Genomic DNA, 17,153 nt, shown 5'->3' with positions numbered 1-17,153 from the left:
TTTTAATATTGCAATTGACATTTGAAATTTATATTCATAAATACTTAGGTATCATTAAAGGAGTGCATTACTAGTTTTTATCTCAGCTGATGGACATCTGCACTGCAATAAGCCACTGTGCCTTCGTTTTTGAAACAATGGAATCTTTAGCTCAAGTATTCCTAAACACATTTAATTTACTGAGTCTGCAGGAAAAATGTTGGCTTGAAAAATGCAACAGAATTCATATTCTGTAATTTTGACTTCTTAGAATAACTTAGCCTGCTGCAACTTAGTTCATACCTTTTGAAGAAATGTTTGATTTCAGTAACAAGGATTTTGTATATAATTTCAGGTATGTTTATTATGGAGGATGACCGTTTTGGCAGTACTTCCACTAGTACATTCTTCCTAGATATTACTGAAGATGCAGAACAAATATTTTATGACAGACCTGGACCTTCAAAGGACAAGGATCGTAGTCCCTTTCCATTTTTTTCTTCTAGCAGATTTGTGAAAAATCGCATTTTAAACTCGCTTACTCTACCTAATAAAAAGCACAGAAGCAGCAGTGACCCAAAAGGTGGAAAACTGGCATCATCTGACAGTAAATCAGGCCTGAGGCGAAATCGTACTGTAACAGAACCTTCCAGTAGCCTCGACTTTACTCCTGGGGAGGAGTTCAACCCTGCTTTCAGAGTTCCTAAAATCCAGACTTTACGATTAGAAACTTCTTTTGTTGGAAGTAAACACACAGAAGACACTGATAGTACCCCGAGTATTGGAGAAAATGACTTGAAGCTGCCAAAAGGTCTTGGAAACGAAAATCACCGGGATAACACAAGCAGAGAAAGGCTAATAGGAGATGGTTCTACACAAACACATTTCAAGAGCCGGAGCTTAAGTTTTAATACAGATACCACAACAAGTGGCATAAGCTCAATGAGCTCTAGCCCTTCTAGGGAGACTGTAGGTGTGGACACTACAAACGTAGACACTGACTGTGGGAGTTTGAGTACTGTGGTTAGCACAAAAACAGTTAAACCGAGTCACTGTTCAACACCACAGTCTAACCACCTGCCTCTCTCAAAATCAAATTCTGTATCCCTGGTACCCCCAGGGTCTTCTCATACACTTCCTCGAAGAGCCCAGTCTCTTAAAGCTCCTTCTCTTGCTACAATAAAAATTCTTGCTGACTATAATTTTAGCTATACAAGTTCTCGAGATGCGTTTGGCTACGCTACACTAAAACGCTTACAACAGCAGAGGATGCATCCCTCACTGTCCCATTCAGAAGCTCTAGCATCTCCAGCCAAGGACGTGCTGTTTACTGACACTATCACCATGAAGTCTGGCAGCCTGGACTCTCGGCTAACCCCAAGCCGGTAAGAGATTATTCTCCAATTTGTTCTCATTTTGCTAAGAATTTTTTCGAATTTCAGCTAAAAGTGACAGCCACTGCCTGGTGACTGCTAACTTCACTGAAGGCAGTGCAGATATTAGGAGACTAAGAGGACAGTGAGAAGACTGAACTTCTCACATGGGAGAAAGGGCAGAAGTTACAAGTATGTTAGTCACCTCCTTGCTGTACTAAAACCAAACACCTGGATTTAGTCCTAATTTTCTTTCCTTTTGTTATAAAATGACTTATTTTCTTGTCATTCTCATATCATTTTGAATAGCTGTTATGAAAGATAGTGTTTTTTTTTTTCAATCTTTTATTTTGTTTAGCTAAGTTAGAAACAGGCTGAGTGTCTTGATTTAATTAAGGACGATTCAGCAGGTAAACTGCGCTCGCCTGGGTGATGGAAAGTGGAAGCACCATTCCTTACTTTGTCCCAGGCTAGCGCATGGGTTTGGCGTAAATGGCCGTAGAGATGAAGCTGTGCCTGTCATTGAGTTGTACCATCCTTTGGGATCGTGTTCTTGATGTGCAAAACAGCCTTAGTGCAGTGGATTTGCAACGTAATACTAAGGGTATTCCCAGGGCTTAGCTGTTCATGATCTCGCTTATCAGTGGTTTGATGCAAGGGTTTGAGCTGACCTGCTTAACGCTGAACTGAAATGATTGGGGTACTTGCAGCTCCAGTGATGTTTTAAGCTGTGATTTGAGAAGGTTAAAACAACTTAACCTATACAGAAATCTATATAACCTATATACCTGTTCTATACATAAAACAGCCTATATAAAGATGTGGTTTCTGACCATGTTAGTGCTTCTAGTCCATATCAGGAAAAAGTGTCTGCCTCCTCCTGGGAAGGCAGTCACAGCAGTGTTGGGTGCTGAGTTAGGTTGCATGTGAGCTGATAATATGAAGTGTAACTGGTCATGTGGACAGTTTCAAAGTCCCCGTGTCCCAGTTTTCAAAGTCTCAAGGTATAAAACAGGAATCATACTATTTCTGTATGCACAGTGCCCAGCCTGCTGAACAGTGTGATCTGAGAGAAATAATTATATAGCAGATCTATGTTTATGCATTTTATGGCCCGCATCTCTACTTGGTAGTCTGTAAAATTTGGAATAGTACTATTAGACTTTAAGGATATTGAAACCAAGACCTTTTCTCTAAAAATAAATAAATACATAAAGGGCAGACTAAATACAACTCATCTAATGAATATGTCTCCTTTTGTAGTATGTAAGCACTACAGTCAATACTAGTGTGTCTCCACAGGGTAAGCCTTATTTTTAATTCTCCAGTATTTTACAAGCAATGGATAGGTATAGTTCATTTCTATATTGAAAGATCAGTTTCATTTCCATATGCAAAGAATATAATAGAAAACGAGGGATATGCATCACATACAGTAGGATGTGATAAATTAGGATCATTCAGCTGGCTTGCAACTCAAACTAAAAATTGGGAAAAGTAGTGACCCCTGGTAAAATCTTTTATTTAATAAATTAATCTTTGTCTTATATATATATATTTGACAGTAATATATTGAATTTGTGGCTTTTGGGGAGATGAAATCAACTCTGCAAATTAGTTTTTCTTAAACATTATTCTTCCAGTAATTATGTTAGTGTTTTGTTTTGTTATGAGCTTTCCACTTGTACCATAAGCAAAGCAATGTTCCCGTGGGCAACTGCTTAGCCATGTCTTGCAGTCCCTTTCGGTGCAGGGTAGTCCTGTACTATGTGTGCTAAGGTCATAAGCCAGATGTAAAAATAGTGTATGACTTTGCAGTTAAATGCTTGATAATACTATGCTGAGGATGTGTAGTTAGTATTTTAGCACTTTTTGTTTTATCTTTTCAATGTTAATGTCCTTTCAACATATCCCATAGTGTGGTTTTCTAGATATGTGGATTTTTTTTTTCATTTTTCAACAAACCTGAAGAATAATGATGATGAAAAGGAAGAAAAAATCTGTCCTGTGTTACACTGACTCTTCACATGGTCATCTCAGAGTACGAAGCTTTAATCCACCACAGCTCATCCATTCATGAAGCCTAACATGCACAGGTTCTCATTTTTGAGAATGAAAATGAGAGGTGGCCAAGGAAGTTTCCCATTTCCCTCAAACTTGGTTTCAATTTTAATTCATTAACTTTCAGCTTACCTGGATTTTATCATTACTTCCTCCCTGCCCTGCGTGCGCCCCTGTTGGTCCCATTCCTGTCATTAGGGCTGTGGTCAACACTGAGGACTTCAGTGTCCAAGTTCTGTAGCTCCTTCTCTCGACAGTCTCATTTTCCCCATCAATTTCTCTCTAGTCCTCCAGGCTGCTTGTCCCAGTCAGCTCTGCTCAGCCTGGGCAGGCTCAAGTTCCTGCATGGCTGCTTTAGAGTGCAGGATAAAAAGCTCCTTGTTCCCATCTCTGATACTCAGCAAACCCAAACTTTGCAGTTGCAAAATGCTGAACGATTCTGAAAAAAAAATACATTTCAAAATAAGGCAGTTGCAGTTTAAAAGTCTAAATCTTTCCTGATTGTGGGGGGGTGTGCATGGTTTGTAAATTTTCAAAGACTGGTAAGTTGGTGAAATCTTTTTCTTTTTCTTTACAGGGAAGGCTACCCCTTAAGCAAAAGTTCCATCCTACTATTCATCAAAGTCCCATCCCAGGACTTTCAAAGAAAAGATCATAAGATATTTTTCACTGAGGAACTGCCAAACCGTGCAATATGGCATGAGGCAGTACAATGCACAGAATGAAAGAAATGAGCCTAAATAGCTATAATTTGACAGAGAAGCAAGTTTTGACAGAGTAAAGAGTCTGGGTTTTACAATGGGAGGATGAGGATAGTCTTTGTCAGCAGTCCTTCTTATTTGTAATATGCCAAAATGAATGATTGACAAAGATTGTGATTTCCTCTCTTCATGTTGCAGGTTCATGAAAGCTTTAAGTTATGCTTCGTTAGATAAAGAAGACTTATTAAGTCCTATTAACCAAAACACACTTCAGCGTTCCTCTTCTGTTCGCTCCATGGTTTCTAATGCTACATATGGTAGCTCTGATGATTACATTGGCCTTGCGCTCCCCGTGGATATCAATGAAATATTTCAGGTATTTATATAATAATTTAATGCATTTGAACTTTCATTCTGAGTAGTGACCAACTGTGGCATTTTTTTCCAAGTAGGTAAGATTGCAAAAAGAAGAAATATATGTTGCGATATTTAAATGCATTTGGGAGAACAGGAGGAACTTCTCTAGCCCTGTTTACAGAAAAGCTGCACTCTGTTTTGTGTTGGCATCTCCATATGTGTTGTTAGGCAAATAATGGAATAGAACAGGTTAGAGAAGTTTTAAATGTTAGTGAAATAAATATACTGTCATAGAGTTCCTGTTGACAGTTCTTATGCTAAAATTGGCATAGTTTGTGGACTTTTCTAAATATCTGTTTAGCCAACAAGTATATATGTTCACTAGTCAACCATACAATATATATAATCCCACAGTAAACTCATCCTGCTACTGTGTTCTCTTGATATAATACTACAATAGGCACATAATTTTACTATACTCTGCATTACATTATTTAATATCAGAGATGCATATAAGTTAAAGTAGGTTATCTCAGTGTCTTATCGATTCTCTTCCTCTCTCTACTTAGTAAGTAGACACTGACATGTCACAAGGATGAACCATCACAAACAGGACATTGTCTATATCAAAAGTAAATCAGTGTCTTTACTCTCTTTGATTTACTTAGTCTTTGTTTTTCAATCCTAAATTCCTTTCTTATCTCAAAAATTGCTCAAACTAGAGCAAAGGCAAGATCTTCCGTCATTCTTGCTTTTATTCCTCCTATATGCAATTGCTACTCTTTTTTTGCTGCACTTCCACAGTCTTCATGGCCTGTTTCTGTTTCCTCAGTTTTCTTCCTCAACCCCCCCTTTTTTTTTTCCTGGGATGACTCTTGTTTGTTTTTGATCTGCTGTCCTGAGACATCTCCAGTGTTCTGGAGTGATCAGGGACAGATCATGAAGAGGAATTTCTGGATCACTAATTTCCTTACAGCCTGTCACCACTGCCATTTACTGAGTATTTATAAGTCTTGCTTTGAAAGTGCTTGTTTACAAAAGTACTTTGTTCTGATTGGCTTTTTTTGGCATTTAGGAATCCATCCATCCCTGACTTCCACTTCTAATTACAGCTCTCTTCCTGCAGTTGTCTTGATTAAAGTGATTTTCCTTTCTATACAATTATCATCTGTGCTTATTTTAATTTTTATTTGAACATTCCAGGTAAAGGAAACTCCGTATTTCCAGAAAAAGACCACACCTCCATTTGATGACCGTGGAGCTCGAGTCTTTGCACCTGATGCGGGAGGTATTTTTTTTTTCCTTTTCTGTACCTTTCCATATTTACTTAAATGTTTGTTATTTAGGGACTTGGGGTAATATATAGGGTTTTTTTATTTTAAAGAATGCTATTTTTTGCTGGTGTGTTCTGGCTTTCAGACCATTAACTCCTTGTTCAGTGTAGTTCAAGACAGTGGGATGTTGCTTGAAAGCAACATAAACACAGTCCACCTCTAATAAACTAAGAAAGAAAGTCTGCATATCTTTTATTATAATATAAGCTGTTGTTAAGCAAACACTGGAAATTAGAGTGGATTAAAGTAGCATATTTTAAACTAAGATTAAAGTAGAATGCTGAATACATACTCAACTATTACATTTTGACTCCCCTTTGATTACATATGGATTTAGAGGTACCAATAAAAACGTCAGGTATATTTCAGAAAGTAAATTTTGTCTTTCTGTGATGTTTCTGTGCCAGCTGAGATCAGCAGAAGTGATGGAACATGGTACAAGAGAATTGCAAGTGTTGTGTAATGCCTGGCTTGTTCTGGAGTGCACTTCCTTTTTATTCCAGAGTAGTCAGAAGCATGTAGGACATCAATATGTATGTTTGTAGTAGGGCAGCTGAAAAAGAAGCCTTGATTCTGATTCTAGGGTAGTACAGGATAGTTGCTGTCATGCTTGTCAATCATCTGGAACATTATCACAAACATACGGAACATCCAAATAGACACATCATAGTGATTTGTTGTTGTTATTTGTTAATGTAATACATAAATGTTAGTTTCCTGAAGGTGTGTTTCTATAGTGTGTAATTTTTGGTGTAGGGTAACTTGTATTCAGAATTGTGTTTGTTCTTTCTTAGGAAAGAGCATGTCAGTGAAGTGCCAACACTATATTCTTGTTTTATTTTGTGTTTTTGTTTTCATTTGTGCACATCTCGTTTATATACATCTGGAATATATAATCTTGCTGGATAGTGTGAAAATTCATAGCATAATATTACGTGATTATTACTAATGTTGAAATAATGTCAGATTTTTACCACATATTATGAGTGCTTATAGGTTTAATTGTATACATTGCAAACGTTCATCATTTAGGACTAAAATGCTGTGTTTACCTCCGTAATGCTGACAAAATGGAGCTTAACGATTCCAAAAAAATTTATCTAGACTTTTTTTGGCTCAGTCATTAAAAGAGAAATTTTAATTCAACTAATATTATACTAGCTGATGGTTGTGTAGTTTTGTTTTTTTCTGATATTTAATCGCTTATCTGCAGGTCTTCCATCAGGTACCAGTGATGTTGTCAAAAGTCCTTTCCAGATGCTTCGACAGCAGATCAGTCTCACAGAAATAATGAATACAAGCCGTTCAGATGCCTCTCAGTTTCTAGAAAATACAGAGGATACTGGACTGCAGGAGCACACAGATGAGAACTGTCTTTATTGTGTCTGCATTCAAATCTTGGGTTATCAGCCTAACAACAAAGTGAACTCTTCATATAGTCGTGCAGGTTAGTGTTCTCTTGTGGGCAAGTGTGACACAAGTGAAGAAAAATTTTGAATTATGTTCATCTTTAAAGATGATTAATCTGTAGTTTCTTCTTACTGACTATACTGCCTTGAAATTAACTTTCACTAATATTCTATTTTCACTATTATTCTTAATATTTTTAAAGTATAAAATGTGAAATTTTAAACCTTAATTAATTCTTATAAATCAATGCCCTAAAATTTGAGGCCAACTTTCTGCCCAAGGAAAAGTCACTTCAAGACCTTAAAACAAGAAGGAAATAAAGCTCCTTGAAAAGTCTGTTGAAGTTGTGCAGTAACTTCTGGATTTGGTCTTCTATATTTCTTCAGATTCGGAGATTGAAATAGAATGATAAAAGATAGTTTGGTCATTTTCCTTGGAGCCTGCTCTGCAGAGCTTGCAGTTACATCCTTTTTACAATGACCATAATAAAAATAATGGAAATCCTGATTTGTGCCTAGTAGGAATCCTCACTATTTTACTACAGGGATATACATTCAGTTAGTAACACACTGTCACTCTCACATCTGTTAAATGAGGGCAGGACTCAGTTTTCTGGCAGCCTGGCGCCTTTCATAATTCTTGTTCATTTAGGCTCTTCTACCTTTTGTTTGAAGCAGCTCATCACCCAAATGGGAGCTGCATCTGCTTTTCTGTGGGAAGGGAAATTTACTTTGTACTTGATTTTTTTTCTTTCTTTTTCTTTTTTTTTTTTTTTTTAATATCTTGATAGGAAACATGGGCGTCTTCTCTTTTCTCTCCTCTTTTTCCTTCTGGTTTGCATAAAAAACAGTGTGCCAGCAGTTACCACGCTTAGTGTATCAGTGTCTTGCAGACATAACTATGATAAGAGGTAGGATAGGCATTTGAAATGAGGAAAAGCATGAGTAGCAAAGATGCAACATTTGTTTCTGTCAGATTTTTCAGACATTCCATATACTGACTGGTGTGGGCAGGCCATACACAATCACTTGGATGTGCATTCCTCCAAATTTTCTGGAATTTCAGGCTGTAGCGATGCAGTATCCCATGGTTCAGCTAGCAGCACCAAGAGTACAGAGCTTGTCCTAGGTAAGTTTACTTTATGAAAATGATTATCATAGTCATAATTGTGAATATCTGAAAGTATTTTCTTAGATATTGTGGAAAAACAATATTAAATTTATGCTTCCTGCAACAAACTAACGTGCATTACTTGTGAGCAAACCGATAAAACCCATTGGTGCCCTAATCATTATCAGTGAAAGCCTGTGTTTAAGTGCAGATGGGAGAATGTACTTTCATACTCTAATCCCTAGGCTATATGACATTTTTGTATGTAACCTAGGGAACCCTGTATCATATATCACAGTAAAATTATCTTTTATTTCTAGTATTGGTAGGTTAAAAAAAATACGTTGCTGAATTTGTCTTTTATGAACGGCCTTTAAAGTATAAAAAGAAATTTGCATTTCTGTAAAGAGAAGACAATTTCTTCTGTTTGAACCTATGTTCAACACCTGATGAACCTATCATAATTTCTCATAAAGGAGCTCGTTGTTGATTTTAGCAGTATCTTATAAAAAAATTATTTCATAGTATCATTTAGCACTGTTATGCAATATTACAGTGACTTCATTTTTTTCCAAATATTTTCTGGTACCACTAATATAACTTTCCTAATAACCACTAACTTTTAAAAATATGACCTGTTAAAATTCACTAAAATATATATATTTTTAACTTTTGATGGGAACATTTGCTGGTATTTTAAGAAAGAATATATCATACGTACATATATGCACACGTACGTACATGTATAAATGGATTTATTTAAAGCCCTGAATCTCATTCATCTGACGTAAGTGTAGTGCAAAGACTATTCTGGTTAAATCTCATACTGTTCAATTTGTTTTTCAAGGAGTAAAATCAATTCCAGATGATACGCCAGTGTGTAGGATACTGCTGCGGAAAGAAGTCTTACGTTTAGTGATCAACTTGAGCAGTTCCGTAGGAACGAAGGGCCATGAAACTGGACTCCTGACGTAAGTTAGATTATTTTTTTTAATTACGATTTTAGCACCATTCAGTTGTTTGCATTCCCTTATGATCTTATAGAGGCTTTCATTATTTCCAACAACTCTTAAAAATTGTGAAGCAGATTTTATAGTATGTTACTGGAGTAGTTGAGCACAACATACAAGCCAACTATTAACTTTAGTGCAGCAGTAAACTTTGCAGCAGATGTAAGTGCACTTAGGGGCATCTGTTCTATATTTGCATTAACAAGTAGAGGCAGTTTCTTATGATAAAGAGTATCTTAAGAATTTTCTTTTAAATATTCCTGCTTTGTCTTTAATATCTTATTCTTTCCCTTTCTTTTTGAAAACATAACTTAATCATACTGATGCTTCTTTGGATATCTCTGTGAATATAGCTTTGCATGTACACGCATATCATTAGAATTCTCTAATATGTGATGTATTTTTACAAAAGAAGCAATAATCGGTTAGTTCTTCTGTTTGTGCCAGATAAAGTGTATCAGATAAACAAAATAATCTCAAAGTAGCTTCTTAAGGAACACCATTCTGATTTAAGCGGGAGTACAACTGTTAGAATTAATTTATAGAATATAGAATTTTAGAATAGCTCATGTTACAAATATAGAAATACAAATCAAGGGATAAAATATGATGATAAAAGTTCTTCTGGACTGGTCTTGTTGGAAACTGATAAGTGACTGTTAAAATGTAGGAATCCTTGGTTTAAAAATGCTGACAAGTATGAAGTTATCTTTGCCATTGTTACTTATATATTGATGCTATGCTTGGCTGCCACTTTTTTGATACTCCCTCTGCTTCTTACACCTATTATTTTAAGCCGGTATTCTCAGATACAATATGCAACTTTCAAAGTGGGTAGTTTGTTTTGTCTTGTGAATACAGATTTCCTGCAATTTAGTACAAAATAATGTACAAAAATTTCATTGAAAATTGAAGATATATATCTGTCTGTGTGGGATTTTAAAACCTTTTTGTTTCCTGTTGATCAGAATAAAGGAGAAGTATCCCCAAGCATTTGATGACATATGCCTTTACTCCGAGGTGTCCTACTTGTTAGCACACTGTACATTTCGACTACCGTCTCGAAGGTTCATTCAGGAGCTATTTCAAGATGTACAGTTTTTACAAGTAAGTTGCACCAAAGTGTGCCCACTGGGTGCAGGGTTCATGTTCTAAATAGATGTCATCCTGGCATGTCATGCAGGAAGCCATTTTATGTCTTTCTAGAGAAATATCTAAAGGCAGCGCTGAAAAAAAAAAAAAATGGAAATCCATACTTTTCTTTTAGATGCACGAAGAAGCAGAGGCTGTTCTAGCAACATCAACAAAACAACCAGTAATTGATGCATCAGCTGAATCCTGACCTCTGTCTCAGGCAGTGTATCATATATGGACTTAACTGAAATCCTCAAACAACCTCCAATTGACTGGATGTACTACTTTGGAGCATCATCTTCTAGACTGTTCCAGAAGCTACTGGTACCAGAAGAGTGAACTGAAAACCTTTCTTTTCCTCAACCAATTACTGCCCCAGTCTTTTGAGCCCTTTGGGGAGTTATTAAACATTACCATAGTTTTAATAATAGTAATTACCAGTGTATGGAGGGGCCGAGCACTGAACACCTCTACAAATTTTCATTTCATTTTTTAACATACATAAAAAACAGGACAACGTGCAGAGACATCTTTTATGACTGACTTTCGAATCTGTTCGAGAGAAGCAGAACGATGCCTTGCTTTTTAACCCCTGGATACCGGGAATCGGACTATCTGAGGGTGCATTCCATTGGCAGCAGTGGGCAGCCGTGCTGTAAGCGTGGACACCAGGGGTTTAATGTTCGCCCTTCTCTGTTCGTTTTCATACTGTTTGTAACACTATTTGGGGGATTTGTAGCTTCAGACAGCAAGAAAAGCCTTTGTGAATCTAAGGCATTCTTTAAGTTATTTTAATATTGCTATAGTTGTAAATCATTTTATTAGCAGTATCTCCAGTTTCATTGCCTTTACAAATATGTATTTTATCTGAACCAGTTAAGGATTTTCACTACAGTTTGATTCAAAAACAAATCATTTAAACTTGAGACGCTGAAGTCAAAATTGTTTTCCCTGATTGATATGCACGTGTTTGAAGTTTTTTGACTCATGCTCATATGGTATGAATGTTGGTCATATCCTTAACTGAAAACTTTTGACAAGCATGATTTTTATCAGATAAATGAATATTGTATCAAGTAAACTTGAAAACATTTAATCATTGCTGCTCTGTGAGAAGACATAGTAAACAAGCAATTTCCATGCTCCATGGAAACAACCTTCTGTAAAAACTAAGGTTTGCTTGAATTTCAATGTGCAAGTGATCAAGCATCAGGTAGTACTAAAATTGTAGTGAAAAGCCTTAAGAACCAAATTTTGAAGCAGCAGTACTTACAAATTTACATTGGTATTGAGACGTGTTGCGCAGTGACTGTTAGGGGAAGACAGTTGCCATTATCATGTCACTAGAGAGGTTGTTAAATTAACGAGTGCAAGTTTAAAGAAATAATTATCCTTACCACTTGTCATGCATCTAAAGATTCAGAAGCCTCTATAAAAAGGTAGTATAAATATATGCAAATATATATATAAGTAGCATGGCCACCTTTGTTAGAATGCCTGCAATAGAAAGGGTTACCTTTTGATTTTGATATAGGTGAATAATTCAGCTGGACTGTACTGTACTAGGTAGAATGTATTTTTATTCATTCACTCTTACCATATTTTTAATAACTGTCAGAATAATACTTAGATAAAGATAAGTGAAATTGATCCTAATACTCATAAACTTGATCTTACTAGCTATGCTACTGGAGACTTCAATAAGTAGGCCTGTGAACCAGTAAAAATATAACGTGATTTGTACTGAAATATAGGGTTTATTTGCTCTTAGTGGAGATTTCATCTTGCCACATAAGCACTGCTTAGCAGAGATCACTGAGTTCTCACATGCACTGCATACTGCCGGGTTCTGGTAAAGCAGTACTCTAAGTTGCTGCTCACAGTCTAGTTTCCTAGGTCATCTTTTCATGAGTTCCCACTGAAAGAAAGAGCAAAGAGAAACCAATTCAACTCTTCTATGGTCAGTGACACAAGTAATACATTTATGTGCTGAAATGTATTTTAAATGCTTTGAAAACAAACCCACCAATGACTATTGGACTTCTCTGGTCATATGAAGTAAATGCTTCTGTAAAACCAAAATGTCAGTCATAGTAGACCAAATAGTGGTGTAAACTCCAAAGGAAATTATGTAGTGTTCCCAAGAATGGGACTGGCAGATCTTATACAGTAGTTTCAAACACTACCTCAGTTAGGATAGAGTATGAGATTTGTTTTAATAACTAGAAGGGGCTACATCAAACAACTCCATGTTATTTTTCTGCAGTTAAAGCAAAATAAGCAAGTATTATCATTAGTACTAAAAAATAAAGAAAATAAAAACAGCACCCGTGTTAATTGTTAACAGTTAATCCATAGCACTTAATGTAGAAAAGGCAATAGGAAGGAAGGCCTGTGATTATTAGAAAGGTAAGCAAAGGAGATGTCAGTGTACTTTAAAAGGTTTCTCCATCCTGAAATGCATATACATTCTGAAATACTCAGTTCTGTGGGGATCCATGACAACAAAACTTGACAAATAATTGCTGCAAATTCAGTTGTAAAGCATGATTTTCTTTCTAAAAGTGATTTCTATGAGTGTCAGTAGATTTCAACAAATATGCATAATGGACATAAAGTTCATGCTGTACATAACATATGACATTTCTAGAATTAATTTACATTAAGCTCATTAATGTTTGGCTTTAATTGACAAATGAAGGGATATTGTAAAGGAAGGAATTTGATATTGGCCTAGTTATAAACTGTGAATTTCTAGTTTTATCAATTTCTTTTTTAAAATATCCCTTTCAATGTTATTTGAGGGTTTTATTTTGCTTCATGATGAAATTTTAGAAGAAAACAGTTATATAAAGTGTGCATATATTAATAGAAAATCCTCCCACTTTTCCTGGAAAGAGTAGCAAGCTTGTAGACCATCCATTTTTCCAGTCCTAACAATTTGTGATACTGTTGAATAAATGATGTAAAGCATATGGTGCTCAGTTCTACCATATGCAAGTGTAGTTTGTTCGCTGTGGCAAAGACTGAATGATTAAACCTGCTAGCACAGAAAATGTTCAGACAAGTCTGAGGTTAAACCCCTTGTGAGAAAAGAGATACTGGTTATGAAACCAGCGGGACATAGTCTACTAAATTAGCTGGGTAATTTCTTTGATATCCTTTTTTATAGTCAATGGAAAGGGATTGCCTCCACCAAAGGCAGCTTTGGGCAGAAATCTAAACACTGGACACTGAATTATTTCCCTGCAAGCCTGTTTCTCTTCACCAAGGGTAGAAGAGGACAGAGCTGAATGGGTTGAATGCCCTTTTTGGGAGAGATGGAACTTTTCAAGCATCAGAAGTTTAGTGATGTCAGATGCAGCAAACTCTCATTGACATCACTTGGAGCTGGAGAAGCGTGATGGGCCCGTGTGCGTTAGCCCGTTGGTGTGTTATACATGAAATAGAGAGTCACTTTCCTATTTGACTCTTTTTAAGTGACTGGAAATACCTACCTACAGATACCATTGCTGATTTTCCTTTTTTTCCCCCAAAAACAGCATAGTTTTCAGTAGCTTAGTGCACGGTGGCTTGGCACACTGAGGTGAGCAACCTTCTACAAACACTTTAAAGTACTTGCCAGGCATCAATGCCAGTACCTTTCATCTTCTGAATTCCTTCTGCTCTGGAGCATGTGCAGTTGTCCTGAATGAGACGATTGTAATATGCAGTGAGAAGCTTAAGAAAGCTGTAGCACCCATGGGTGCATAAAGGAGAGCAGACTAATCTAGAAATATTTCAGGATGGAGGTAGTAATTAAAGCCTGGTGAGAGATGAAACAGCTGGTGCTTCGTCATAGTCAATGTTTTGATCGTGGTATTTGGCCTTTGGACTTCAGGAAGCTCCTGTTCTTTTGGGAAGAGAATGTCAGCCCATGATGAGGATCTTAAAGGAAGAATTTCTGCCAGGTTCTGGCAGGGCTGTGCAGGGACCCCAATGCTGGTGCTTCTCTGCAAGGCAGGTGAAAATAGGTCCTCCCTATTATTGTTATTTTGTTCAGCTTTATTACCATGTGCTTATTAAAGGCATACTAGGTGAGAGTAAATTCTGAAGACTATATACGACCTTTGGGAACATGCTAGAAACCATGTTTATATCTTGCTAGAAGCCCTCACCTCTTTGGGTGTTTTTGTTTTGTTTGTTTAACCCCTAATTTGGGTTCCCTGTACATTTTTGTTTGCAACAGACTCATATGTTCAGTAAAGAATGTGGATTTTCTTTGGGCTATTTTTGTAAAATAGATGGATAGCAATGCCACAGCATGCAGAAATTGCACATTTTGCTTGAATTGCTTTGTAAAATACACTATTTAATTTGAGAAATGTAATTTATGCCAAAAAGTGTAACATGCCATTTTGCCACTGAATAGGTTGTTTTAGCACAAGATGCAATGTCTTAGGGTAGAAAGGCAGACATTTGGTAGGTGTAATTGAAAAGTTGTTCCAAGATTGGCTGTCAGAATCCCTAATACTGCATTACAAGAGATTGTGTAAATTAATCATTCTGAGGAGGGAGGGGATCGAAGAAAACCAAGACTTATTCTCCCTGTCCCACGTGGTCTTTTTTTATTTAGTAATACGCTGCTACATATTTGGAGGTTCTAGTGTTTGTAGGTCACTGAACGAACATTGAAATCTGATTTATATTGTATACCTGTAACATAGAAAGAAAAAGTATTTATATATTTTCCGTAAGAATATTGCATTGAGCTGTGTATAATTTAAACAGAGGCTTGTCCCAAAATGGTATTGCCCACCTTGATTTTTTTTTTTTTTTTTTTTGTATAGTGTGTACAGTTCATGTCTATGGGCATTAAAAGCCTCCTGAAGCATAATCTTATCAAAGGGATGCATTGTTAATAAAACGTACTTAAAACTTCTTATAGTTGTTCTGGTCTCATATGTACCTCTCAGCACTAGAAATGGGTTGGATTTTTATTTATATTTGTAAGTTACTAATGAACTAGAATGACGTTAAGCTTTCTGGATAAACTTTTTTTTTGTCAAAAATATATTTTACATTAATACTTTATAAGATATTTTGTAAAAATAGAAGGGGACTAATATTTTGTGCACCACTTTTATTTTAAAAAAAAATAGTGTACTGATACTGAAAATCAATCACTTTCCATTATGTGATGTTTACACGTGTGTAGTATTGGCATTTCAAAAGTAGATGTGCAAGCTGAATTATAAACAGAAATGACAAAAATAAACACAAAAGTTCCGTTTTGAAAACCAAACCAAGGTTTGAGTTTTGAACTCATTCAGTTGTAATTGATACACGACACTTTTAATAATAATAATAATAATAAAGTTTTACGTGGCAACACTCCTCCCCCGCCACCACCTCCACTTTGCTGGGTCTGCAGCTGTGGCTACAAGGCCCTGACTGCGCTCGGGGGCTCGCACAGAGGCCGGTCTCGTCTGCCTGTTGCTCTCTGAGCATAGGTGGTCTGAGCAACCACGCTCCGCGAGCAGAAGAGCTGGTGGGTGAAGAGCGGCTGCCTTCTCCTCCTGCCGCTGTGCGGGCGCCATGTTTTGCCTGGGGATTCCCCCTTTCCCGACGGCGCGGGGCTCCCTGAGGTGGAGCCGGGAGCCGCGGCAGGTCCGGCGTCGCCCTGGACGTGGAGGAGGCGCTGGCTCGCAGGTGGCGCCGGCAGCAGGATCCTCGTGCTCGTGTGGTGCCCTGGGCTGTGCTGCGGGCAGCGAGATCCGAGACTTGGAGATTGGGAGCAGGAAATGGCCCTCTGTGGCAGCCACCCATCCTGGCCCTGCGGTTGGACTGTGGTGGGGCTTGAAGTGTGTCCTGGGGTAGGCCGAGATCCATTGGCAACATGCCTATAACTCTTGATCTAGCTTCCCTGTCAAACCTTCTTAAATGAACAGGCCTTTCCAAAATCAGCAACTCGGAAATTTGATTTCAGTAATGGCAGAAGAGCCCACTTTTAAAGGCTTCCTGCTAGGCAACCCTGGCACCAAGCACAAATCCAACAATGTCTGTATTTGTTTGCTTCCCCTTTTGGGGCCAAAACACTTCTCTCTCTGCTTGGTTATGGCTTTTACTATCCAAAGTCTCTGTAAATTGTTGGGTTTTTTTCTGCAGCCAGAAAGCCACAGTATAAAACCTAGATGATGCTAACAACTCATTTCTGTCTGCAGTTAGTTGTTTTTTAAGAAGCGATGGTGATTAGGCTCACGTTACACAAGAGGAGAGACAGTGCCATGGTAACACCTCCACAAACAGCTGCCCTGACGAAAAAACAAGTTGCTCTTAATTCCCTGCGTTTATTTGCTCAATAAATCCAGAAGCATTCGGCCTGGGATTTTAAAGGATCGCTCTCCCAAGCAGGGATGAGCAGAGGAGCCAGGTGCCCCCTTCGCCAGAAGTGGCAGTAGCAGCCCCCAGAAAGGGGCCTGTGCTATTGTACTCTCTTGTTAGCACTCCATTGCCCCGCTTGGACGTTGTGGCTCTGCCTCACTGCACTCACAAGTCAGTGCTGTTACTGCACAAGCGACGACAAAGTAGGGAGGTCTCAGGACATCAGTGCACGGGATAGTAAAAGTAGGGCAGTGTATTTAGAAAAGGCAATTGCTTCTATGCCTGAAGTAATGGCCCACAGTAAATGCAGGTGACTCCTCC

General features: G+C 37.6%; 1 protein-coding gene across 1 annotated transcript in view; it reads left to right on the top strand.

Moving 5' to 3' along the window:
• The window catches only part of RICTOR (RPTOR independent companion of MTOR complex 2), a 76,065-nt gene extending 64,684 nt beyond the window's left edge, over window positions 1-11,381 (top strand). Inside the window, exons 31-38 of the mRNA XM_088534386.1 lie at window positions 335-1,364; window positions 4,313-4,490; window positions 5,675-5,759; window positions 7,019-7,252; window positions 8,191-8,343; window positions 9,173-9,296; window positions 10,304-10,442; window positions 10,603-11,381. Of these exons, the coding sequence (XP_088390512.1) occupies window positions 335-1,364; window positions 4,313-4,490; window positions 5,675-5,759; window positions 7,019-7,252; window positions 8,191-8,343; window positions 9,173-9,296; window positions 10,304-10,442; window positions 10,603-10,677 (2,018 nt within the window). The 3' untranslated portion in view covers window positions 10,678-11,381. The remainder of the gene's footprint in view (window positions 1-334; window positions 1,365-4,312; window positions 4,491-5,674; window positions 5,760-7,018; window positions 7,253-8,190; window positions 8,344-9,172; window positions 9,297-10,303; window positions 10,443-10,602) is intronic.
• The last annotated feature ends 5,772 nt before the right edge of the window (window positions 11,382-17,153 follow it).

Source organism: Tinamus guttatus, unplaced genomic scaffold (genome assembly GCF_059628265.1).
Source record: "Tinamus guttatus ecotype Peru unplaced genomic scaffold, ASM5962826v1 Tinamus_guttatus_pri_ptg000549l, whole genome shotgun sequence".
In the NCBI taxonomy this organism is placed as follows: Eukaryota; Metazoa; Chordata; class Aves; order Tinamiformes; family Tinamidae; genus Tinamus; species Tinamus guttatus.
The sequence above is the reverse complement of the archived record's forward strand: the minus strand, read 5'-3'. Positions and strand labels throughout refer to the sequence as shown.